Here is a 27002-nt window from a genome sequence, read left to right as displayed (position 1 = left end):
AATGCTAGGATTGTCTACAAAATGGCAAGGCAGTGGAGGTGGGCAGGTGGAATAGTGGATGGGAGAGGTATTAGTGGTAAGCCAGGTGCTGGAGAAGTATAGAGCTGTATCCAATGAGCGAGTAGGAAGGGTTTGTGTTTTGGGAGAACGAGTTGGGTGAGAGATACAGAGTGGACATAATGCAGGCAATAGTGAGAATTATTGTCCATGAGCATTGATGTGATGCATTAACAGAGACAGACTTAGAATGAGTGGTGGCCCTGTGAGTGTAAGGTATCAGAAGGAAGATTATCTGAAATTGCACGACACCAGGTTATGGCCCAATTGGGTTATTTGGAAACACAAGCCTTCTAAGTCTTACTTCTTCTTCAGTTGTCAGAAAGAAGATGGTAGCATTTGCCCATTTGGAGCACAGTAGATCATTAACTTCATCCTGGGCCGTTGTGTTTTTGTGTGTTACCTGGGACTGAGCAGTGACCCATGTTGTAATCTGGCTCTAAATTGGCTACATCAGCTCAGTACAATACAGCACTGCTGTCCTCTTCACAACCTGGTGGAGTAGCACCTATAGACCCCTGTCATGTAAACAAGGAGCTAGTATCTCTTTCTGCTGCATTTCCAGGATGGAGATACTCAAGAACCACCAAAGAGAGCCAGTTCCTGGCTCACAGCATCTGAGGTGGGTTTAATCCTAGCACTGACAGAAAGAAGGCTGGATAGTCCCAGCAATGACCAGCACTTCTGCACAACTCTTCTGGAAAAGAGCCTGTAGAGCCTGGAGCCATAACTAATGAGGTACAGTGTGGAAGCAAGACCCTAGTGCTATAATTGCTGGACTGTTAATCTAGAGGAATCGGTAATGTTCAGGGGACATGGGTTTGAATCCCGCCATAGTAGATGGTAGGGTCTGAGTTCAGTAACATTTTGGAATTAAGACCATAAGACCAGAAGACATAGGAGTGGAAGTAAGGCCATCCGGCCCATCAAGCCCACACCGCCATTTAATTGTGGCTGATGGGCATTTCAACTCCACTTACCCACACTCTCCCCAAAGCCCTTAATTCCTTGCGAGATCAAGAATTTATCAATCTCTGCCTTGAAGACATTTAACGTCCTGGACTCCAATGCACTCCGTGGCAATGAATTCCACAGGCCCACTGCTCTCTGGCTGAAGAATTGTCTCCTCATTTCTGTTTTAAATTTACCCCCTCTAATTCTAAGGCTGTGCCCATGGGTCCTAGTCTCCCTGCCTAATGGAAACAACTTCCCAGCGTCCACTCTTTCTAAACCATACATTATCTTGTAAGTTTCTATTAGATCTCCCCTCAACCTTCTAAACTCTAATGAGTACAATCCCAGGATCCTCAGCCATTCATCGTATGTTAAACCTACCATTCCAGGGATCATCCGTGTGAATCTCCGCTGGACACGATCCAGCGCCAGTATGTCCTTCCTGAGGTGTGGGGCACAAAATTGGACACAGTATTCTAAATGGGGCCTAACTAGAGCCTTATAAAGTCTCAGAAGCACATCACTGCTTTTATATTCCAACCCTCTTGAGCTAAACAATAACATTACATTCGCTTTCTTAATCACGGACTCTCCCTGCAAGTTAACCTTTAGAGAATCCTGGACCAACACTCCCAGATCTCTTTGCAGTTTGGCTTTATGAATTTTCTCACCGTTTAGAAAATAGTCCATGCCTGTATTCTTTTTTTCCAAAGTGCAAAACCTCACATTTAATCACATTGAATTTCATCAGCCATTTCCTGGACCATTCTCCTAAGCTTCCCAAATCTTTCTGCAGCCTCCCCACCTCCTCAGTACTACCTGCCTGTCCACCTAACTTCGTATCATCGGCAAACTTTGCCAGAATGCCCCCAGTCCCTTCATCCAGATCATTAATATATAAGGTGAACAGCTGCGGCCCCAACACTGAACCCTGTGGGACACCACTTATCACTGGTTGCCATTCCGAATAAGAGCCTTTTATCCCAACTCTCTGCATTCCGTCAGACAGCCAATCCTCAATCCAAGCCAGTAGCTCACCTTGAACACCATGGGTCCTCACCTTACTCAGCAGCCTCCTGTGAGACACCTTATCAAAGGCCTTTTGGAAGTCTAGACAGATAACATCCACTGGGTTTCCCTGGTCTAACATACTTGTTACCTCTTCAAAAAATTTCAGCAGGTTTTTCAGGCACGACCTCCCCTTACTAAATCCATGCTGACTTGTTCTAACCCCACCCTGCACTTCCAAGAATTTAGAAATCTCATCCTTAACAATGGATTCTAGAATTTTACCAACAACCGAGGTTAGGCTAATCGGCCTATAATTTTCCATCTTTTGTCTTTATCATTTCTTAAACAAGGGGGTTACAACAGCAATTTTCCAATCATCTGGGTCTTTCCCTGACTCCAGTGACTTTTGAAAGATCACATCAAAGCCTCCGCTATTTCCTCAGCCACCTCCCTCAGAACTCTAGGATGTAGCCCATTGGGGCCAGGAGATTTATCAATTTTTAGACCTTTTAGATTTTCTCGCACTTTCTCTTTTGTAATGCCTACCATACTCAACTCTGCCCCCTGAATTAAGAAGCTAATGCTGACCATGAAATCATTGTTGATTGTCAGAAAAACCCACTTGGTTCACAAATATTCTTTTGGGAAGGAAACTACCATTTGTACCCGGTCTGGCCTACATGTGATTTCAGACCCATGACAATTTAATTAATTCTTACCAAGCCTCCGGGATGGGCAGTAAATGCTGGCATAGATTCTGTTATCCCGCAAATGATTAGAAAGGAAAGTGGTAGATTATATGTGGTCATTGGTGGCCCAGCCCCAGGAAATCTCATCAATAAACCTCTTCACGGAATGTGAGAATGCCCAGCTTGCAGTTCGTGCTGTAACATAGATTACTGGTGTATAGAAAGAACTTGAAGTGAGCAAAAATGTGCTGATGTTTGAGCCAGTGGGGCATTGAGTATAGGCTGGGGCTATTTTCCCTGGAGCGTTGGAGGCTAAGGGATGAACTTAAAGGGGTTTATAAAGGCATGAGGGGCATGGAAAGAGTAAATAGCTAAGGATTTTTTTTTCCTGGGGCTGAAGAGTTCAAAACTAGAGCATATATGTTTAAGGTAAGAGGAGAAAGATCTAAAAGAGACCTAAGGGGCAACTTTTTCACACAGAGGGTGGTGCATGTATGGAACGAGCTGCCAGAGGAAGTGGTGGAGGCTGGTACAATTGTAACATTTAAAAGGCATCTGGACGGGTGTGTTAGTTTGAATGGTTTAGAGGAATATGGGCCAAATGCTGGCAAGTTGGACAACATCTATATCGGATCTGGTGGGCATGGACGAATTGGACCAGAGGGTCTGTTTCCGTGCTGGACGTCGCTATGACTCTCAGACCCTGGGAATGAGGCGGAAAAACTTATTGAATCAAAACTGGCTGTCTTCATAGCCTGCAAGATGCTCAAGAAAATAGCAAAGCAATGTACCACATAAAGTAATGCTTCTTTGAATATTCATGCCTGGATGGGAGAATATGCATCAAACAAATCTTCAGTGCGTTCTTCTAATATTACAGGATCTCAGTTGGGAGTGCAAATCAGAACACTTCTCCCATACCTTGAACTCCAACCTGAATCTCATTAACTAGTGAAGATGTTATAGAGTAGAAATGACATTAGTCAACACTGGAACAGGTTAGTAGTATGAGGCACCAGCCTCTCCCCTAACACTGATCTGTCCGTATACCGGTAGATCTGGCTACAGGGTGGTGGAAGCTTTACTCTGTGTGCAGCAAGATTTGTTCAGTTTTTGTTGGTCGTAAATGCTAAGGTAAAAAACAATTATCCTGAAGGATCAAATTGTTTTTGAAAGAATTAAATTGCTATCTTACTCCTTTAAGCTGATGGGGAGTTTCAAATTCTGGTCAGACCAGAGGGAAAAAAATTCAGGTGGGGTTAACTTGAAACTCCCTTTCCCTTTTGAAGTGAGTTTAGGATAATTATCCCATTTGATGTAGCCTTCAGATGAATCAAGGATGTATGTATCAGGATGGCCTCCAATTTACATCACACATTCTGTTGTCACTTTTAAATATTATAATGAGTTGATTGAGTAGTTGATCTCAAGACATTTATTTGTTATTAAATAGTAAATCCTAGGGCAGCTGATGAACTGGAGCTTATCGGTATCACAGACTGAAGAGCCAGGAAATTGAAGTCTGATGCTACAGCATTGCACATGGGAGAAGATTCTAATCCCAGAAAGGCCCCACTGTAAAAGTGGTCATGGGCATTTACATTGGGAAAACATTGAGATGAATCATATATAGTTTCTCTTTATTCAATCAATCTATGAGTTACCTACCAATAATTTTATGGCTCGTAGACCCTCCTTGGTTAATCATAACATCGATCTGGTATTTCGTTTGTGTAACAGAGCCTCCTGTTTTCATTAGAAAAGCTTTAAAAGTTTTCTATGAATTATTGCTGATATAACAATTGCCATATTTCTAAGATCAGAATTTCCAGATCCACATGACTTGTTGACGTGAAAACACTCACGATCTGAAAGCCACTCCCAAAATGCTAAACAAAACTGTTGGCATCTCTGTGGGACCCACCAATCAGAATAAGTAAATGAACTTGAAGAAGAAATCTATAAACACTTTTATTTTTGCAACTTTTATTTTTAACTCGAATCTAAGTCAACATAAATTAAATCTAAGTTAATAAGCAAACAATACTTCAATTAGTATGTAAAATTTTGCTTTAAATTGTGGGTGGCATGGTGGCTCAGCGGTTAGCACTGCAGCCTCACAGAGCCAGGTACCCGGGATCAATTCCAGCCTCGGGTAACTGTCTGTGCAGGAGTTTGCACATTCTTCCCGTGCCTGTGTGGGTTTCCTCCGGGTGCTCCGGTTTCCTCCCACAGTCCAAAGACGTGCAGGCTAGGGGGATTGGCCATGTACTGTTCAGGGGTGATAAAATGTGAGGCTGGATGAACACAGCAGGCCAAGCAGCATCTCAGGAGCGACAGCCCACACACCACACCACACCACACCACCCCCTGTGGGGTCATGATCGAGGAGGCGGTAGGAGGTGGTGTCGGAGAGTTGGCGTCTGGCCTCGGCGATGTAGAGGTCAGTGCGCCATACTACCACTGCGCCACCCTTGTCTGCGGGTTTGATGGTGAGGTTGGGGTTGGAGCGGAGGGAGCGGAAGGCTGCCCGTTCTGCGGGGGAGAGGTTGGAGTGGGTGAGAGGGGTGGAGAGGTTGAGGCGGTTGATGTCTCGACGGCAGTTGGAGATGAAGAGGTCGAGGGAGGGTAGGAGGCCTGGGGGTGGTGTCCAGGAGGAGGACTTGTGTTGGAAGCGGGTGAAGGGGTCAGTGGAAGGAGGGTTGGGTTCCCGGTTGAAGAAGTAGGCATGCAGGCGAAGACGGCGGAAAAACTGCTCTATGTCCGTCCGTGACTGGTATTCGTTGATGTGTTTTTGTAGGGGGACAAAGGTGAGCCCCTTGCTCAGGACTGACCGTTCGTCCTCAGTCAGTGGGAGGTCTGGGGGGATGGTGAAGATTCGGCAGGGCTCAGTGTGGCTGTCTCCTCTGGGGTTGCAGGCTGTGGAGGTTGTGGGCGGAGCGATGATGTCGTCGGCCGTGGGCGGGGTTCCGTCGGCCGTGGGCGGGGTTCCGTCGGCGTCGGCCGTGGGCGGGGTTCCGTCGGCGTCGGCCGTGGGCGGGGTTCCGTCGGCCGTGGGCGGGGTTCCGTCGGCGTCGGCCGTGGGCGGGGTTCCGTCGGCGGTGGGAGGATCGGGGTGGGCGGCAGCAGCTGAGGTGAGGGTGGTGTGTGGGCTGTCGTGCCTGGACGTGGAGGTGGTGACTGCAGCAGCGGTTCCGGAAGTTCTGTGGCCGGCGGAGGCACTGCCACAATGATGCCACCCGAAGGTTGCAGGAACAGCAACTCATATTCCGCTTGGGAACCCTGCAGCCTAATGGTATCAATGTGGACTTCACCAGTTTCAAAATCTCCCCTTCCCCAACTGCATCCCTAAACCAGCCCAGTTCGTCCCCTCCCCCCACTGCACCACACAACCAGCCCAGCTCTTCCCCTCCACCCACTGCATCCCAAAACCAGTCCAACCTGTCTCCGCCTCCCTAACCTGTTCTTCCTCTCACCCATCCCTTCCTCCCACACCAAGCCGCACCCCCATCTACCTACTAACCTCATCCCATCTCCTTGACCTGTCCATCTTCCCTGGACTGACCTATCCCCTCCCTACCTCCCCACCTATAGTCTCCTCTCCACCTATCTTCTTTTCTCCCCATCTTCGGTCCGCCTCCCCCTCTCTCCCTATTTATTCCAGAACCCTCACCCCATCCCCCTCTCTGATGAAGGGTCTAGGCCCGAAACATCAGCTTTTGTGGTCCTGAGATGCTGCTTGGCCTGCTGTGTTCATCCAGCCTCACATTTTGTTGTTTTGGATTCTCCAGCATCTGCAGTTCCCATTATCTCTATCCATGTCCATCATGGGCCTCCTGCAGTGCCACAATGATGCCACCCGAAGGTTGCAGGAACAGCAACTCATATTCCGCTTGGGAACCCTGCAGCCATATGGTATCAATATGGACTTCACCAGTTTCAAAATCTCCCCTTCCCCTACTGCATCCCTAAACCAGCCCAGTTCATCCCCTCCCCCCACTGCACCACACAACCAGCCCAGCTCTTCCCCCCCACCCACTGCACCACACAACCAGCCCAGCTCTTCCCCCCCACCCACTGCATCCCAAAACCAGTCCAACCTGTCTCTGCCTCCCTAACCGGTTCTTCCTCTCACCCATCCCTTCCTCCCACCCCCAGCCGCACCCCCAGCTACCTACTAACCTCATCCCACCTCCTTGACCTGTCCGTCTTCCCTGGACTGACCTATCCCCTCCCTACCTCCCTACCTACACCCTCTCCACCTATCTTCTTTGCTCTCCATCTTCGGTCCGCCTCCCCCTCTCTCCCTATTTATTCCAGTTCCCTCCCCCCATCCCCCTCTCTGATGAAGGGTCTAGGCCCGAAACGTCAGCTTTTGTGCTCCTGAGATGCTGCTTGGCCTGCTGTGTTCATCCAGCCTCACATTTTATCATCTTGGAATCTCCAGCATCTGCAGTTCCCATTATCTCTGATACTGTTCAGGGGTGTGTGGGTTATAGGGGGATGGGTCTGGGTGGGATGCTCCAAAGGGCAGTGTGGACTTGTTGGGCCGAAGGGCCTGTTTCCACACTGGAGGGTATCTGATCTACTAAATAGATGATAAAATAAAGATGTAGTTCACTCAAACATTAAGCACACACACATTTGGCACTGCAAAGTTCTGTGGTGCCACAATGTGTTGTTTATTCATCTAAAGTTGATCAAGAGTTGTATCTGGCAACATGTTTCACCACTTATTCTCACAGTGTGGTAGTTGTATGAAATGAACTGCTGGAGGAAGTAGTAAAGGCAGGTACAATTACAGTGTTTAAAAGACATTTTGACAGGTGCATGAGGAGGAAAGGTTTAGAGGGATAAAAACCAAAAGAAATGCAGATGCTGTAAATTAGGGACAAAAAACAGAAGTTGCTGGGAAAACTGAATAGGCCTAGCAGCATCTGTGAAGAAAATATCAGAGTTAATACATTTCACGTTCGGTGACCCTTCCTCAGAATTCAAGGTTTAGAGGGATATGGTCCAAATGCAGGCAAGGAGACTAGTTCAATTTAAGGAACCTGGTCAGCAAGGACAAGCTGGGCCAAAGGGTCTGTTTCCGTGCTTTATGACTCTATAACTAGACACATTTCTACAAACCCTCTCTCTCAGGTCACAGTTGTCCTATAAGTGTAATTTTCCACAATTCTTTTTAAACTAACCAATGACTTACACCCTTCTTTCTGGCTTAACCCACTTCTGGAAAACACTCAGCATCTCGGAGTTATTCACACAGTTCTAACAATTTAGGATCCTTATCGACAACTCACACACTACTTCTGAGAGATCTTAGATAACAAGGTGTGGAGCTGGATGATCACAGCAGGCCAAGCAGCATCTTAGGAGCAGGAAAGCTGATGTTTCGGACCTAGACCCTAATTCTGAGAGATCTTGTCTCCTTTTCTGTTACACAGTCTTCGAGAATAATTTACCGATTCTTCTTGCAAGGGTTATTCATTGTTCTTTTTTCTCTCTCTCTGCAGTTTTTCTTTAAGGTTGAGCCTTGCCATTGAACATCTTTACCTTTCCAGCTTGGCTGCTTTTAGCGCTTCACTTTTATGTTCGCAGCTGTTCTTAGTGCCCACTAAATAAGTGGCTTGTTTCTTAACTTCCTTCTTGTTGGTAACGCTTCTGGGCTAAGAACTGTCAGATTATTTTTTGCTCTTGCTATTGTTATCCAAGAAAAGGACAATGACCCCTTACAATTTATGCAAATTCATAAAATTTACTTTGAAACATTCTAAAGAAAATAATTACAGATTTCACAAAACATATAAGTAAGTTGCAGCTTATTATGCAACTATCAGGTTGAAGATTATCACACAAGATTGCCATTTAAATTATGTCCAAGGGGAAATGCTTCTGTGTTGAATAGACTTTTGGATTGGAAAAAAAAACACATTAAACTTTCCATATTGTGATTTACTTTGTGAAGTCCTTGCCTTCAGGTTTTTGAAAGCTAACCCAGCTCTTGCTGAGAAAGTCTCTGCTAAACCAAGGCAAAAGATGAATCTTTCCAACCTCAGCTTAGAGTGCAGTCAATGCTCTCGGGATAAAACCACAAATAAAAAGAGAATTTGAAGTAGGTTAAAGAAAACTTTCTCCTTGCGCAAAATGGCTGCAGGTTATTTCTCGACATCACTTTTGGAGTTTTTGATACTAATCTTTCAGAAGCACAAACATACCTCCACCTGGTCCTGATTTCCCACTGTCTGTAGTATCAGAAAATATAAAATGGGAGCAGCAGTAGGTCAAATGGCTGCTGTGCTTATCAACAAGGCCTTTGGTTGATCTGATCTTGCCCTTAATTCCACTTTTCTGCATGTTCCCCTGACCATTCGCTCCACAGCAGCCAAACATTGCTGTCACAATAATATATCGATTTTCTTGACCAGTGAATTCAGCAATTTGGAACTGACTTGAAAACAGGAATATTTTCAGTGCCCAAGGAATCAATGAAGTACAATAAATGCAGCAGATTGGTGTGTGCTGACAGGTTACATTCTTGAATAATTATTCATGACAATAATGGATATATCCTTCCTCTTATATGGAATAAAGGATCTTGAGTTGACTGAAGCGTTAAGTTAAATGCAACAGATTCTGATCCTGGATAACAAAGTGTGGAGCTGGATGAACACAGCAGGCAAAGCAGCATCTCAGGAGCACAAAAGCTGACGTTTCGGGCCTAGACCCTTCATCAGATGGTCTCTTCATCAAATTGTCTCTGATGAAGTGTCTGGGCCTGAAACGTCAGCTTTTGTGCTCCTAAGATGCTGCTTGGCCTGCAGTGTTCATCCAGCTCCACACTTTGTTATCTTGGATTCTCCAGCATCTGCAGTTCCCATTATCACAGATTCTGATCCTGTTGGCTTTCTGTCTGTACAAACTGTGCACTCTAATAATTATTACAGGTTCTTGGCTGGAAACATGACCAGAAGTTTCTAATTGTTTATAATCACAATCAAGTTCAAGCATTGATTCTAAATTCATAAACAATGTAAAAACTAGCATTCCAGAGGAAAATCAAATCTCTTTATGACCAAATAAAAACAAACAGATCAGAGCCAAAGTATTCATTGAATATAATTTAAAGTGGCAGATCCTTAGACAAGCATTAACATTCATGGTGATAATATAATAGTTAAAAATTGGAAAGGGTGTGTTGAACTGTATTAAGATTGCTTTTGTATGATCGCAATTGGATCTACTTATTATGGTCTTAATTAATTTGTAACCTATCCATTCAGTAGCATTATGAAAAAAAATTTATTTGTTGTTTTTCCAAATTGAGCCTTTGAAACAGCCTTGCAAATAAAAGAATACATGAAATTCTTCAAGGGCTTGACAGGATAACTGCTAAGTAAATGTTTTTGCACTGACAGGGGAACCTAGAACATGAGGGCAGTCTTAGAATAAGGGGTCATCCATGTAGAACTGGAATGAGACATTTCTTCAATTGAAGACTTGTGAATTTATGAAATTCCTTCCCCCAGAGAGCTGAGGGCTCTGAGTTACAGAGAATATAAAAGATAGCCAGCAATAGTTTTTTGCAATGAGGGAACATGAGGATAAAGCAGCAGCTGAAGTTGAGAGAGGAGACCAGCGTGATGTTACATATGGATAAGGAAAAGGAGTAGGCCATTCAGCCCCTCAAGCTTGCTCCACCATTCAGTAAGATCGTGGCTGATCTTATTGTATCCTCAAGTGCAATTGTCCTTCCTCCTGATAAACTTTAAACTTCTTCCATAATGAAAATCAGTCCATACCTGCCTTAAAAATATCCAAGGACTCTGCCTCCCCCGCCTTTTCAGGAACAGACTTTTGAGGACTCATGATTTTCAAAGAGGAAAGGTTTTGTCTTATCTCTGTTTTAATTGAATTAGCCATTTTGCTGTATGTCTGGGCAATCTCAAAGGTGCAAAAGGCCTCTAAGCATTTATTTCTGATGTTCATGTACTTTATAAAATCTTGTATCAATGCTATCATTTGGCGAATCACCAACCTTTGTCCACTAAACTGACAGAAATTAAAACTGGAAAAATAACTTGTGATATTCAATTGACTTTGACTTCTTTAGCCTAGTTATGCTGGCATCTGAATCCTGAACATATGTGTCACATATTACTTTGTCCATGATTGAATAGAGGTGTTAGTAATTAAAATAGGTGCTACATTTTTCTGTGTGAACAGTGCACATTACACATTCCAGACTTGTTTCAATTCATTACTGTTACTTGCTCAATATGAAAGAGGAGAAGGTTGCTTTACCACATGAGGTTTTCAATTACAAAGAGATCTGACAAATGAAGAACCTGTGGAGTTGATTAGAAGGTGCAAAGGTTACAGGGAGCGTTTAAACATTCAACTTTGTTAGAAACATCAATCTGTCTATGAGGGATTGCTACTCATTATCGAGGCCACCTGACAACTTCAGTGGAGAGGAATGCACAGAGATTTGTATAAACTGGTGGGCAATCCGTTACTGCTTATTTCATCCTGCCATTTCTTTCATGTTTTCTGTCACAATGTTATATGTTTTGAAGTGTGTATAAAGCTCGGATTAATTGCTGGAATCTGATTTCCAAGCCTTTGACAAAGTAATATTGATTAGGTCATTTTTAGTCACTGTGATTGGTATCTTTTTCGCTTTCTGGATCTTAAATTCTCCAATTGTTTTTCAAAACCTCTGCTTTTTCTAGCTCATGTTTTCATTTTTTTAGGACGCATTTTAAAACTGACAAACCTTTTGGCCATCACTTACCTTTTGTGGCTCTGTTGTCAAATTGTGATTTTTAACACCCCATCCCTAGCTGACCCCTTGGGAAGATGGTGGTGAGTCACCTTCTTAAACTACTGCAGTCCATGTGCTTTAGGTAGACCCACAATGCCCTTATGGAGGGAATTCCAGGGTTTTGATCCAGCGACTATGAAGGAACGGCAATATATTTCCAAGTCAGGATGGTGAGTGGCTCGGAGGGGAACTTGCAGGTGGTGGTATTCCCATATATTTGCTGGCCTTGTCCTTTAAGACGGAAGTGTTTGCAGGTTTGAAACTCCCAATGGGAAATTACCCAATTTTTGGAACTCCTTGAAAAAGTCTCCATGTCTGAGATCCTGCCAGAGACTTCAGAGGGTTCTGGCTCACTGAGCTACATCATTAGCTCGGAAATCTTTAAAAGATTAAACTTGCTATGACCCCTGGCTAATTATTGCACTAGCATCCACAATGGACAACTGTCTATCTCTACTCCCCTCCCCAACTCAAAAACACACTCCTCCTGACTCCCCTGAGACCTGAAACTGCCCCACCCACCCCTATCCCAAACATTGACTCTCTATGCCCCAGCCCACCCTGTATCTGATATACTCATCTAACACCACCCCAAGTAAAACCTCCAACTCCCTCCCAATCCCCTCCCACAGACTCAAAACAAACTCTGAACTGATCCACAATCCCTCCCGACTCAACACTCCATACATACCTGACAACCATGGTGACTCCCAACCCCTTTACAAACCCCTCACTCACACACACATACACACATGCACGTGCGCACACTGACTTGGCCTGACCCTCAGGCCCAACACTCACTGAAGTGATTCTCCCACCATTTCTGAAGAAGGGTCTCGGCCCAAAACATCAGCCTTCCTGCTCCTCTGATGCTGCTTGGCCTGCTGTGTTCATCCAGCTCTACACCTTGTTGTCGCAGATTCTCCCACCATCTCATTTCCCCTCCAATTACCCCTAACCCCGAATCTTCTCCAACCCTTCCCCACTGAACCCTAACACTGCCCTGTGGCAGACACTGCTACCTACTCTAATCCCTCACCCATGTGTAACTTGTACCTGACACACTTTCCTTTGCTCAGGATGTTTCTATCACAGAATACAGCAGTTCTTGCTGCAAAAGGTGACACAGCTTCAGAGGCAATCAAATCCTCTGCTGCCTGCATGGGTTCTTGGACGGGACTGCACTGCTTCAGCTGGAACAGAGCTTTAGAGAAACTGTACCAAAGTTAAGTCAACAATGACTGGCCTCATTGGAGTCCCAAAAAGAGATTCTGACCTAGATAGGAATATTCAGGCCATTCCATGTTGCTTTGATCTACCTGCTGGCGTCTTCAGCAATAACACATGAATTGTGTTTCATGTAGTGGTCAATTTTTACTTTGAACACTGCATTGTAAAATGATCAATTCCACCACACAATGGTGGCTGTATCCACATAAACGATCTACTCTTGGTCTAAACAGCCAGTTTGCTCAGAGCTCTGATGTCACCTCTTTCCTTTCACATACAGGAGCCAAAAATTCCATGTTGGGAACATTTAAGCCCTTACGATAATGTCCTTGACGAAATTTCATGTCTGCACATTTTGCCACAAATTTGAAAGCATTTTTGAAATGGTTTGATTGGTGATTTAAAGTAATGTTGGCTTATATCAGTATTCAGTTCGCTCTAAAGTAGTTTGATAACCTTCCCATGATGCAGAATTGAATGTTCGAATGCATTATAGGTGCGAAACAGATGTTGTTGTAAATTAGTTGCAACAAAATGCCAGATTGCAGAGACACCACAGGAAATGTTCTAAATTTGATCTTAGGCCTCCACTCAGTAATTCAGGCAAGTTCAACGAGTCAGTTTTCAATTAAACTCCAATTAGACTTCTCAGTAGTGAACCCATGAAATAGAGGGTACAATCTGAAAGGGTGTGCAGGAATAGAGAAACCTGGGTGTATTTGTACATAGGTCACTGAAGGCAGCATGGTAAATGGAGAGAATGCTTAGTAAAACAGACAGCATCCTGGACTTTATTAACAGGGACATGGAGCACGACAGCAAGGAAGTCGTACTAACTTGCAGTTATTTCAACCTCAGGTGGAGTATTGTGTGCAATTTTTGGAATGACGTTTAAGGAAGCGTGTAAAAGCATCAGTGAGAGCGCTGAAGATGTTTCCAGGAATAGTTCCCATGATGAAAAATTTCAATTTTGAAGATAGATCAGAGAAGCTCTGACTGTTCCCCACAGAGTTGAACGGAGCGAAACCTTAATCATTCAGCGAGTGGTTAGTGCCGACGATGTGCAGCCCAGGAGAATGATGGATGCGGGCTCAATGGAGGCTTTCAGTCGGGAATTTGAGGCTTATCCAAGAAGGAACAATGTGCAGGGTTACAGCGAGTAGGTAGCAGGATGGTGCTAGGTATGATGCTCATTTGGAGAGTTGATACAGACATGATGGCCTGAATAGCTTCTACCTCTTCTGTGACAAATCTGTAACTGATTCTGTGATGTCACAGAGCTGGTGCTGGTGAGCTGGTGAGCTATGAGCTGGTGCCAGAATTTGTTTGATAACTCACCTGAGAATGGCCTTGCAATGATTTATGTGGTTAAAGGCACTAAATAAATACCAGCTGTTTGTTTCTGCTTTTTCTTTCATGAATCCACAATGGCAGTGATGGGATGTTGATGACATTTGCTGTTTGATTGCTTGACATTTGAATTTTACTATGTTCGTTGAATCTTGCCACAGGATTAAATTGCAAAACTCTACAGAATACATTAAGAAGCACATTTTCTTCAGTTGATAAAAGGAAATTACTAAAGATGCTGAAAATCTGAAACAATTGCAGAAAATTCTAAGGAAACTCAACAGGTCTGGCAGTGTCTGTGGAGAGAGAGACAGAGTTAATGTTTTGAGTTTGGAATGACCTTTTTCAGAGCTATATTTCAAATGTTCTGAGTTCTGAAGATGAGCCATCCCAAACACAATGCATTGATTCTGTTTCTCTGTCCCAGATGCTGACCAGATCTACTGAGTTTCTCCAGCATTCTCTGTACTGGTTTTCTTTGGTGAAGATACATAACAGTGACTAAGAATAATTCCAAACTTTGCAATGAAGCCTGAAGTGGAAAAATCACAGTACTGTCCCTTCATTAGATTAATGAAGGGGTGGCACGGTGGCTCAGTGGTTAGCACTGCAGCCTCACAACACCAGGGACCCGGGTTCAATCCCAGCCTCGGGCGACTGTGTGGAGTTTGCACATTCTTCCTGTGTCTGCGTGGGTTTCCTCCAGGTGCTCCAGTTTCCTCCCACAGTCCAAAGATGTGCAGGCTACGTGGATTGGTCATGCTAAATTGCCCATAGTGCTCAGGGGTGCATGGGTTATCGGGGGATAGGCCTGGGTGGGATTCTTCAAGGGGTGGTGTGGACTTGTTGGGATGAAGGGCCTGTTTCCACACTGTAGGTAATCTAATCTAATCTTAAACATTAACCAGAAGGAACTATCCAAAACATGATTGGTGTTCTCTTCACTCAACTTGCGTCTCAGTGAGTTTGCTTGAATCAAGGTCTTATTGATGTTTTTGGCCATTGTGCTTGAGGACAGAGTCACACAATGTGTTCATGGGTGTCAGATAATGGTAGATGCACGGATGCTTTTAGAATGCCTCAGGTATATGAGTCAGAGGAAAGACTTTGCTTTTCTGTTTATAATGAAGAGCTAATATTTCTGATTGTCTTCTCAACAGGTTGAACATGTTAAGACACAGGAAGGTTTGATGAGACCTACAGAACATTGACATCAAGCTTAAAGGATATTTTTCTCTATCATGTGAATGAAAACTGACGTTTCCACAGTGGATCTTCAAACCATGGGAGGATTAAGATCTCCTGGGATTGCCTTGTGATATTGGATTTATAGGTGCCAGATTTGCACTTAGAATAAAATTATCTGAAAGTAGCAAAGGAATTTTGATCAAGCTCGACGAGGATTCACAATGAAAATTCCAACCACTCATTCCCTGTGTCCTGTGCTGCTCTGCCTTGGTTTTATCTGCTTCACAAAGTCTGTTCAGAACTCTATTAAGGTGGAAACAAGTCAAAGCAAGCACTTAGAGGAAGAGAAACTGGTGCATCATCGTCCCAAACGTGGTTGGGTCTGGAACCAATTCTTTGTTTTAGAAGAACACATAGGACCAGAAGCTCAGTACGTGGGCAAGGTAAAAATAAAATCAACTCTTACACTTTCGCCTTGAAAAACTGTTACTCATGATACCTTTACTTTGAACTCATCCCGTAGTGAAAATTAATGAATCCACAGGTTGTCACTACCTCAAAGAAACCCATCCACCTCCTATCCCACTTCTTCATTACATGACCAAGTGCTCTCCCTGAAATGCCTTTACTCACACCAGTGCAATTGCTCTGAAATTTTGTGACACGAGAAGATACCTTGATCGGTAAAGAGGGCTTGTTTGCACTGGCAGGATGGTCAGAGTGACATGAATTTAAAGTTGTTTGCAGGGAGAAAGCATGGGAATGAGGAGAATGTTTCTGTAAGGCAGTGGCTGTTGTGATCTCTCAGGCAGTACCTGCAAGTGCAGGAGAGGCAGAATCAAAGGGAACTTTCAAAAGGGAAGTGGGTAAATAACTGAAGAGATTATGAGGAAAGAGTGATGGGAGGGGAATGTATGCTGAATTGGATAGCTCCTTCAAAAAACTGGCTTCAAAAATGACTGACTGCCCTAATTAGCCACCCAGTCCAGTCACTTGCCTGTGTCCTCTGGAGTTCTGTATCGCCCTCCTCGCAGTTTACAATTCTTCCAAGTTTTGCAGACTAGTAATATTAAAAAAAAATGGTGGCATGATAATAAATATTTTGAGCGTAGTACAAAACAAGTAGCTGAATGACAAGATGATACCATACACCAATTAAAGAGTTCAGATTAGTTTTAGTGTCATCATTTTACATCGGCAACAATTTCTAATAAGAAAATTGTAAACATTAATTTTAGATTATTTTTCTCATTTTTTTAAAATATGGGGTTATTTTTGACTTGTTTTTACTTACAGTTCTAATGAGCTTGAACTCATGTAACAGAACTCAGAGGCATTATATGAATGTTCAAAATAGGATCTTTCTGCTATTTTGTACAAAGTGGGATGCTGTGAAATACCACCACAGGTTCCAAATTATACCATCGGAGCTTAGTTCAGTTACAAGATTTTAACCCAGGATTCCAAATACCTCTTGCATCTAATATTAATTTATTTATCAAAATAAATTTGCAATTAAAATTTAATACAAAATTAAAATGATTTACAATTAGCATATTAAAGAGAAATTGGACTATTTCATTATCATGTGTCTACAAGAACTTTAACTATATTGATGTTTAGTAAATAACTAATTGGATACTACACAATTAGTTTATTTTTCTTTGCTATTTCCATCAATCCTTTTGCTCAGACCAGTGAAACATTCTTTACAGTTTTGGTTACATTCCTTGTCTGTAATGTTGGGAAGGTTTCCTTGTTCTGCTGCAGTATAATTATGTATGGAGTCTTGATTTATTTTCCCTGCTCTCTTCTTAAAATAATGCACTTCTACATTCTGAGGAAATGATTCCTGCAGTGCAGTTGGCTTACTATATTGACATAATTCAGCAGCTTTCACTTAGAAATTGCAAAATAGACAGTTGAGAGTTTTAGTTGACAAATTAGATTGCCATTCACTGGGGATGAAGATGTTATCAGGAACATTACTTGTTTAAAACACCTCATTGCCATGAGAAAAAGATCTATTCTCAGCTGGCAACTTTGTCTGAGTTGATTTAGAGTACTGCGTGATTAAGATTCAACAAATGATCAGAAAATAGATATTATTTTATTGTGTCTTTCATGACAGTAATTTTGGAGATTTGCCATACGTGCCAGTGAGTCAATAAAGTACACAGTAGTCCACATCAACTGCAGTAAAATCCACATAAATTCCTATTTGATTAAAGCATAAGTTTCCAGTTCGCTGGATCATTTTATCTCAGTGGCCTAAATATGACATATCCACAGAGAGCTTTACAGAGAGATGTGAATGCATTTTCAAATGTAATCCTTTTTGTATGAGCTACTTCACTGGGAGAAATTAATCCTCTTTGCACTTATTTTTCTCCCTATGTAAATAGGACAGATCTAACTGCATCTTCCACAAATGGTCAGGATTCAGCACAAGGTTTATAAGTGGGAACTAGTTTAATTATTCCCACTGCAGACTAACATATAGCCTTCATTCCTATATTCTCGATACATAATCAACTAATTCTAATTTCATTTATCCTAACCAGTTCAATATTTGTTTAAATCTTTGATATTTGACTTGAAGATTTTCAACAAGATTATTTTGATTTTCAGTTTGCATGAAAACCCCTTTTGCAAGCATGTTTATCGAGACATTCCTTGTGAAAACTCTTCAGCATCCAACTCATTTGAAAATGTTATTTGAGTTTCAGTACTCATTTCTAGCTTCAATATCATTCAGATCCTCTTCCATTAACCACAACTGACAGAAATATTTCACAATGTTTACATCTGCAAAGAGAAATTTTGCAGATGCTGGAATTCTGAACTGCGAAGAGAATTAAAGTGACTGTTTTTTGTTAGAAGATTGTTTAATTGTTTAATGTTTCCAACTCGGCTACGGATGAGTGTTCTCCTAGAGGATTGTAACCTGCAATAATTGCTTTGTGGTGAGGATGCTTCCCTCTGATTGTAGATGAGCAGTTAATTAAAATCAGTGAAGAACAACAGAAGACAAATTTCTTCTGTGCACAGGGTGCTAAAAAGGGCAGAGTTACAATTCTCTTAACACGAGGTACATGGCAGATGTTCATCCGTCATTTCATTCCGTTTCCTCAAAGAATTCCAATACCCAAAATGAAAAGTTCAAGGAGAGGCCTGTGCAATTAAAAGATACATTTTAAATATCACCTTCCATTCCTATTGACCTTCACACTGGCATGAAGCAAAAATGAGGGTTCTGTAATGCAAAAAAAAATTCGATCTGAAATAATACTGAAAATACCCAGAAGGCACGATTATAAATTGAGGATATTTTGGTGGCTTGAGGTGTGAATTAAATTGAGGGACATTACCTAAAGGGATAGCAATGGAAAGGCAATGGAAAACATTCAAAGAGCACACTGGTGAGTGCAGTAATTGTTCAATTATGAAACAAAAAACAGAAAGAGCTGGAGAAACTCAGCAGAGCTGGCTGTATCTATGAAGAGAAAACAGAGTTAATGACCAAGCCAATTTTTTAATCTAATATATCAGTTCACTGTGGATCCCATGTGACTTAATCTTCTGTACTAGCCTACCATCAGGGAACTTACCAAATGCATTTGCAAAGTCTATGCAGACAACATTCACTGCCTTACCCTCATCAATGATCTTCATCACTTCCTCCAAAAAACTCGGATTTGTGAGACAAGACCATCCTCGCACAAAATCATGCTGACTATCCCTAATACATCCATGCTTTTCCCAATGTGAATAAATCCTGTCTGTAAGAATGTTCTCCAATAATTTCTTTAGCCCGACTGATGTAAGGCTCACCAGCCTATAATTCCCTGCATTATCCCTGCTGCTGTTCTTAAGCAAAGGGACAACATTGACTATTCTTCAGTTTTCTGGGATGTGGCATGTGGCTCAAGATAATAAAGATCTCTATCAGGGTCACCCTGATCTACTACCTTACCTCCCTCAGTATCTTGGGATGCTTACGTACCTTAATGATTCTCAAGACACCAATACCTCCTTCTTAATATCAAAATGCCGGAGAATATCAACATATTCCTCCCTGATCTCTCCACCAAGCATGTCCTTCATCGGAGGTTGCACTGAGGATGTTACCAAGCATGGTAATGAAACGTCTTCAAAACAACAAACCAACTCGCTGAGCCAACCAACCAGTATAAGACATTGGTGAGGCTACTTTTAGAATACTGCAGACAGCTCTGTCACCCTTCCATAGGAAAGAAGTTTTAAATGTGAGAGGATGCAGAAAGGATTTTCAAGGACAGTATGAGACTGGAGACTTTGAGTTACAGGGAGAGGTTGAAAGGGTTGTGTCTTTTTCCCTGGAGCATCAGAGGCTGAGAGGTGACCTTGTCGATGTTTATAAAATTATGAGAGGCATGGATAGGGTGAACAGCCAAGTCTTTTTCCTTGGATGGGGAAGTTCAAAACTACAGGACATAGGTTTAAGGTACAAGAGGAAAGATTTGAAAAGGACCGGAAGGGTAACTTGCTTGTGCAGAGGGTGGTGTATGTATGGAATGAGATGCCAGAGGAAGTGGTAGAGGCTGGTTCAATTACAACATTTAAAAGGTATTTGAATGGTACATGAATAGGAAGGCGTTAGAGGGATATGGACAAAATGCTAAGAAATGAGACTAAGCCAGATTTGGCTATCTGTTTGGTGAGGATTAGTTGGAGCAAAGAGTCTGTTTCCATGCTGTGTTACTCTATGACTGTAAGACCGTATCTTCATCTATATCATTCCTCTACCTCCATTTGCCTTTTGCTGTGAGCACCCTCACAACCTGTTCCACTTTCCCCTTCTCCCTAACTTTGTCAACAGCATAAAAGCCATCATTTTCCAGCCATGTTCAGTTCTGAAGAAGCATTATATCAGAATTGAAATATTAACTCTTTCTCTCTCCACAGATGTTGACAGACTCGCTGAGTTTCTGAAACACCTTTTATTTCGGATCTCCAGAGTCCATAGTGCATTGCATTTGTTTAATAGCTCATTTGTGTAAATCTCACACCAATTAACAAGCTTCAGTAGTGATGTGCTTGTTAATGATTTGTATATTTGTTCCATAGTTTAAATAAATGTGGCATGGATTGACAGTTCTGTAACAGATTCTAGGGGCCAGATTAAATCTCCTCATTTGAAGTTCAGGTTTATTGTCCCTATATTTGAAACAGATGTTTGGGTCCTATCAGTTATTGTTGGAATACAGCTTCTTTGTGAGAAAAGAAATGAGAAGAATCCCACTAATATCTTGCATTTAACATTCCTTTATCCAACTGTTCTCCATTAATTGATTAGGCTGTAAAATTGCCGTGTGCTCCAAGAGAGATATTGGGATTCCCAGTTAGGTTTCAGAGAGGGGTGTTAAGTGCTTTGACCCAGGATGTATGAGAGTATAAGTCATCCCAGTGGGGTGTATGTGACCACCAGTATTAGAGATTTTGTTGGAGAGTTTGAAACTTTTTTGTAGGTCTTACTGAAGGGGGAGGTGATTTGATATAAATTCAACTTTGTACTGACATTCCTTTGAAAGAAAGATATTGCTTGAGGGGACCAGTTGATTGGACAGGCAAATATGAAACTTAAAGTGTCAGAAATGAATCAATGAACATAATCTTTGATATCAGTGGGGACTAAATACAAATAGTAAAAGGCAAATAGTATAAGGCAGTGTGAATAGAATTCTTTTCAACAGATAGTAATGTCTTTCGGTTTTGAGATTGGTTTGATGAGTCAAATACATGTTTGAAACTGAAGGTAAAGCTAATTAATAAAATGTAAATTTATCACAACATCCAAAACCAGTATTTATGCCCCATAAACATAACTGTGAAAAAGACACAAGGTAGATATTTTCACTCTTATAAAGAGCAAGCTCAGTGGAGTAGATAGCTCTAGCATCTACAGGTACTGACTTTCTGATTCACTGTTTTACTGAGCTGTGTAGAGTCAACATTTTATAAAGTCAACAGCCAGAATTCTGATCCCTTGAACTTTCAGCAGTAGAGCGGTGACCCTGATTTAATTTATTGCTAGCAATCACCTTAGAAAGTAGCAGAAACATCAAACATGAGGAAGGTGGGGTTTGTCCTAAGCCCTCACGAACCACCTCAAATATATTGAGTTGCTGCTTATCAGTCAAATGTAGAAATACTTGATGCAGTTATTGACCAGTGTGTGTGTTCATTTCACCTCCTCATTTTGGAAATAAGGCATCAGCCCTTTGCTGTTGACTCGGCATTCTGTCACAACAGTTCTGAGGCAGGGCCACTGGACCAGAAACATTAACTCCATTTTTCCCTTCACAGATGCTGCCAGACTGGCTGAGCTTTTCCAGCAACTTTGTTTTCATTCCAGATTTACAACATCCGCAGTTATTTCAGTTTTTATTCGGCATTCTGTCACCCTGTTCCAGCATCAGAGTGAGAGAAAGCATTGATTAATGTGCTTTCTCAGAAAGGGATCAAAAGATTGGGACCTTTACTTAAGTACGCTACCCAAGTACTGGATACATGCAAATGGATTGATCATAATAGAAAAGATATTTTTGAATCCCTTAAACCTTTCCAGGAGAGATTGCAACCTCTCAAATACACTTAAATAAATTGTCAGCAGTTGTAGCCAAGGACAGCAAGAATATGGATTTGCTATGTTTATACATTGTTTTGCTTTGCAATTTTAGTGAAGTGATTATATTTTTATCACCAGAGAGTCTGAATTTATAAAGCACTGTGTCCTCTCTCTATCCGAAACATGTCAAGATGCTTCATGTACAATGAAGTATGTTTCAGTGCACTGACTATCTGGTTACATTGGCACAGATGGCTATGAAATTGGTGCCGTTCAGTAAAAGCTCTGGAATACACAAGCATTCCCTATGTTTAATTACTTGCTGAAAACAGCACCTCTGACAGTGCAGCATACCCTAGGGAGTTGTCCTGGATCATTAACCTAACCTTACAATTTCAATTCAAGGCCTGGGCTAAAATGCAAGTGCAATGGCATCTAACTGACTACATTAATTGATTACTCCATTCAATTTATGTTACTACCACCAACAACTTGCTTTTAAATAGTGCCTTTTACAACCTTTAAAATGTCACAAAACATTTCACCAGAGTTATCAAACAATGTTTAAACTGTGCTACCAAAGGACATATTGGAACTGAAACTGAGCGAAGAAGTACATTTCAGAGAAGTACATTAAAGCAGAAAAGAGAGACAGCAATGGAGAGGAGTTTAGGAAGGGATTGCAGAACCTATTCGGAAAAAGAAGCCAAGATTACAGCCACCAATGGTGGAGCAATTAAAATGAGAATGTTCAAGGAGCTAGAATTGGCAAACAGGTGCCAAAAGTTGTAGCATATAAATCATCCTCATGTATAAGGCAAGCTCATTTTTTCAACCTCTAAAAATATGCTCATCATATAAGGCAAGCCCCTTGATGGGTGATAACAGTGATATTGCCAAGATGAGCAGTTGTCAGCATGTGAACTGTTTGTATCCGATGTTGATGTCATTATGAAATGCTCCCTCATCACCACACCATTGCTTCACTTTCATACCCAGTTCAAACATTGGAATATAACTGTAGATCAGCTGCTGTGGCATCTCAGAGAATTGTAAAGCTGGAAAAGATTATACATATATGAGGGATAGGGACATGGAGGAATTTGAAGATTGAGAATTTTAAAATGGAAGTTATGCTAGAGTGGGAGCCAAGGGAAGTCACTGATGAGAATATATAATCTGTGAATGAAACTTAGTTTGAGATGAAGTAGCAAAGTTTGGCAAATAGATTTGTTTTCATTCCTTGGGTTAGCAATTGTGCTCTGTGTTACAAAATTAGAGAAGTACATTTAGTAATTGGTTTTTATTCATGTTTAATGTGTAAACCCACTGAGTTTCAAACAGCTGAGGAGGAGTAGTTTGGTTTACCTCTGTTCCCACTCCTGTTTGACTGCTGTAGACAGACAAAATAGCTGGCAAATTCAATTAATGTTTAACTGGTTAGGTTCTGTGAGCATTAATAACACAGACAGACAGATTTTCTTTTGACTTTTGCTAAAAAAATGTGTTTATTGACCTTACCCAATGTATATAAAAAAACTGAAAGTCACTCTCAAAATTCACATGCATACAAATAGATTATAAAGTGGAGCTAATGGGCTTCAGACCGGTATGACAGGTCGGCACAACATTGAGGGCCGAAGGGCCTGTACTGTGCTGTAATGTTCTATGCTCTATCACCAATTTTGGTGTCATCTGCAATCTGTCATCTCTGGAGGGACACAATAAACATCCTGGCAAGTTAAAGGGTACACATCTCTTTGAAGTTTGATGACATAGCTGACTTCAGGTGAACTTGATGATCCTTGTGACTTTAGCACTGAGGCATTTTTAAAGTAGACAGATGATACATCTGCTCTGAAGATTGTTGCTGGATGGAGTCTTAAAACAAAACACCAAAGCTTGCAAAGACTTGAAAACAGCCAACTGGGTTCAAAAAAATGCAAGTTGTACATATAGAAAGAGAGAGGCCCCACAGGATGTTTCCTACCTTGGCATCTTTTCTGCAGACCTATGGTCTGCTGTAAAAACTGATGTTCAAATACATGAGTAGATGTATGGATAATGACATAACCCCCTTTTCCCACCTGCCCAATGACCCAAATATGGTAATCAATTGTGGATTCCGGTTGTTTAGCTTCTATGACTAGATTATGTCAGGGTACTTTCTTTCCATTGTCAGGCTCCCATTGTCCCAAATGATTATATCTAGTGGTTTGTTGCCCGCCCACATGAATATGCAGGTGAGACTGCTGTGATGCTTTTCTAATTGGAAAGACCACAGCCCCCAGACATACTCCTTCCAGCTCATTGTAACTGATCAGCCTTCACAGATAGGTTGCCTCTATTTCCAGTTTTTGAATGTAAAAGGCACAGTGAAGCAAATGTGTAGCTATCTCTGACCAGAATGTGACTTTATTCTTTGCAAAAGCTGGATGAGTGGTTTCTATTATAAGGTTGTGATTCCAACCTGCCAGCAGGTTATTTAAGTGTGGCTGAAAAGCCTTGGGTAGATTCTCTGCCACCAATCCAACTTTATAATACTAAGAGATAGAGGATACTCTCACAACATCTTTAGTAAAAATGAGGGTCAAATCTGATGAACAGTGCAGTTTTTTAAATTCAAATTGTACTTAACCAAGCAATTACATGTGTGGTATATGATGGTCTCTTGAGACATCAAGACCAACTTAAGGGTTAATTTAAGATATTGTTAAATCCCTTGATCTTAGCATAAGAACAACAATTCAGAGAGGTACTACAGGCTCTGGTAAAGATTCTTCACTTCTTCCATGAATAGTCCTTTATATCCTGATGGGCAGACATGTCGCTTTATGTTAGCTAAACATTTCAGATCCTAGCGAGTTTTGAGAAGATTTGTAGCTCAGGTTGAGTTTCTGGATATGAGTTTGCTGTGAGCTGGAAGGTCAGTTTTCAGAAGTTTTGTCACCATTCTAGGTAACATCATCAGTGTGCCTCCGACGAAGCGCTGGTGTTATGTCCCGCTTTCTATTTATCTGTTTAGGTTTCCTTGGGTTGGTGATGTCATTTCCTGTGTTGGTGATGTCATTTCCTGTTCTTTTTCTCAGTGGATGGTAGATTGGCTCCAAATCAATGTGTTTGTTGATGGAGTTCTGGTTGGAATGCCATGCTTCTAGGAATTCTCGTGCATGTCTCTGTTTGGCTTGTCTGAGGATGGATGTGTTGTCCCAATCAAAGTGGTGTCCTTCCTCATCTGTATGTAAGGATACCAGTGATAGTGGGTCATGAGCAGGTTCCAGGGATTAGATCTTTCATTAAGATCAGGGAAGGAGGTAAAAGAGGGAGAGGTGTGGCTTTGTTAGTCAGGGACAGTATAACGGTGGCTGAAGGAACTTTTGACGAGGACACGTCTACTGAGGTGGTATGGGCTGAGGTCAGAAACAGGAGAGGAGAGGTAACACTGCTGGGAGTTTTTTATAGGCAGCTGCAAAGTTCCAGGGATGTGGAGGAGAGGATTGGTGAAACTATTCTGGGCAGGAGTGAAAGGAACAGGGTGGTCATTATGGGAGACTTTAACTTCCCCAACATTGACTGGAATTGCTGTAACTCTAGTATGTTGGATGGATCAGTTTTTGTCCAACGTGTGCAGGAGGGTTTCCTGACTCAGTATGTCGAAGGGCCGACAAGAGGGGAGGCCACACTGGATCTGGTACTTGGTAATGAATCAGGCCAGGTGTTTGATTTAGTGGTAGGTGAGCACTTTGGAGAGAGTGACCATAATTTGGTTACATTTAGTTCAGCGATGGAAAGGGATAGGAACATGCCACAGGGCAAGAGTTACAGATGGGGGAAGGCAATTATAAAGCGATTAGGCAAGACTTAGGAGGCATAGAATGGGGTAGCAAAATGTAGGGGATGGGGACAATCGAAATGTGGAGCTGGTTTAAGGAACAGATATTGCGTGTACTTGATAGGGGGATGGGCTTAGATTAGTTCACAGGTTGGTACAACACCGAAGGCCGAAGGGCCTGTTCTGTGCTGTATTGTTCTCTGTTCTCTGTTCTATGTTCTATGAAACTGATTCAATGAGGTTCATGACGTTGTCACTAGAATATTAGTCCAGAGACCCAGGTAATAATCTGGGGACCCGGGGTCAAAACACGCCATGGCAGATGGTAGGATTTGACTTCAGTTAAAATATGGAACTAAAGTCCAAAGATAACCATGAAATCACGTTTGGTTGTCGGGCAAAAAAAAAACATCTGGTTCACAAATGTCCTTTCGGGAAGGAAACTGCGAAACTTACACACTCTGACCTACACATTACTCCAGACCCAGAGCAATGTGGCTGACTCTTAACTGACCTCTGACATAGTCTTAGCTTACTGGTTTGTCTTTGCAACAATGGGTTTGTCATCATAATTTGAAGGTGACAGACCAGGGACAAGTTGTGTTATTTTTCGCTCAGAACATCCAGAAGTAGAATTCAGCCTATAATTGGGTTTGGGTTTGGGTTCTGGTTTGGAACTACTTTGCCTAGCAGTCATCAATATTTAACTTGACAGCACATCGCAAAATTTTGTCAGTCCCTAATGTAAATAATCTTGGGAAAAGATATTGTACGGAATTAACTAATGGACAGGACTCAACCCTTCATTGTCTCCTAGTTAAATTGAACTTCACCAATGTATTTCTCACCTTGGTGGTCTTTAGACAGATAAGTCATGCTGTTATGAAATTAGAAGGTGCCAAACTGTTCCAGTGCAGTTACAATACTGGTATCTACTCAACAATGTGGAAAATTGCCCATGTATGCCCTGTACACAAAATAACAGGACAAATCCAACCCAGCCAATTACTACCCCATCAGTCTCCTCTCAATCATCAGTAAAGTAATGAAAGGTGTCAGTGACGGTTCTATCAAGCAGCACCTGATCAGCAATAACCTGCTCAGTGACACCCAGTTTGGGTTCTGCCAGGACCACTCAGCTCCTGACATTACTACAGCCTTGGTTCACACATGGACAAAAGAGCTGAATTCCAGAGGTGACGTGCAAATGGCAGCCCTCGACATCAAGGCTGCATTTGAGTGAGTGTGGCATCA

At 42.1% G+C, this 27002-nt stretch overlaps 1 protein-coding gene across 17 annotated transcripts in view; it reads left to right on the top strand.

The window, feature by feature from the left end:
- LOC125467601 (cadherin-18-like) overlaps window positions 1–27002 on the top strand; it is a 588086-nt gene that overhangs the window by 415175 nt on the left and 145909 nt on the right. For all 17 annotated transcript variants that reach the window (XM_059651834.1, XM_059651792.1, XM_059651801.1 and 14 more), the window contains one exon: window positions 15279–15749. In XM_059651834.1, coding sequence (XP_059507817.1) covers window positions 15528–15749 — 222 coding nt within the window. In that variant the 5' untranslated portion in view covers window positions 15279–15527. The remainder of the gene's footprint in view (window positions 1–15278; window positions 15750–27002) is intronic.

Source organism: Stegostoma tigrinum, chromosome 2, assembly GCF_030684315.1.
Source record: "Stegostoma tigrinum isolate sSteTig4 chromosome 2, sSteTig4.hap1, whole genome shotgun sequence".
NCBI classification, from domain to species: domain Eukaryota; kingdom Metazoa; phylum Chordata; class Chondrichthyes; order Orectolobiformes; family Stegostomatidae; genus Stegostoma; species Stegostoma tigrinum.
The sequence above is the reverse complement of the archived record's forward strand: the minus strand, read 5'-3'. Positions and strand labels throughout refer to the sequence as shown.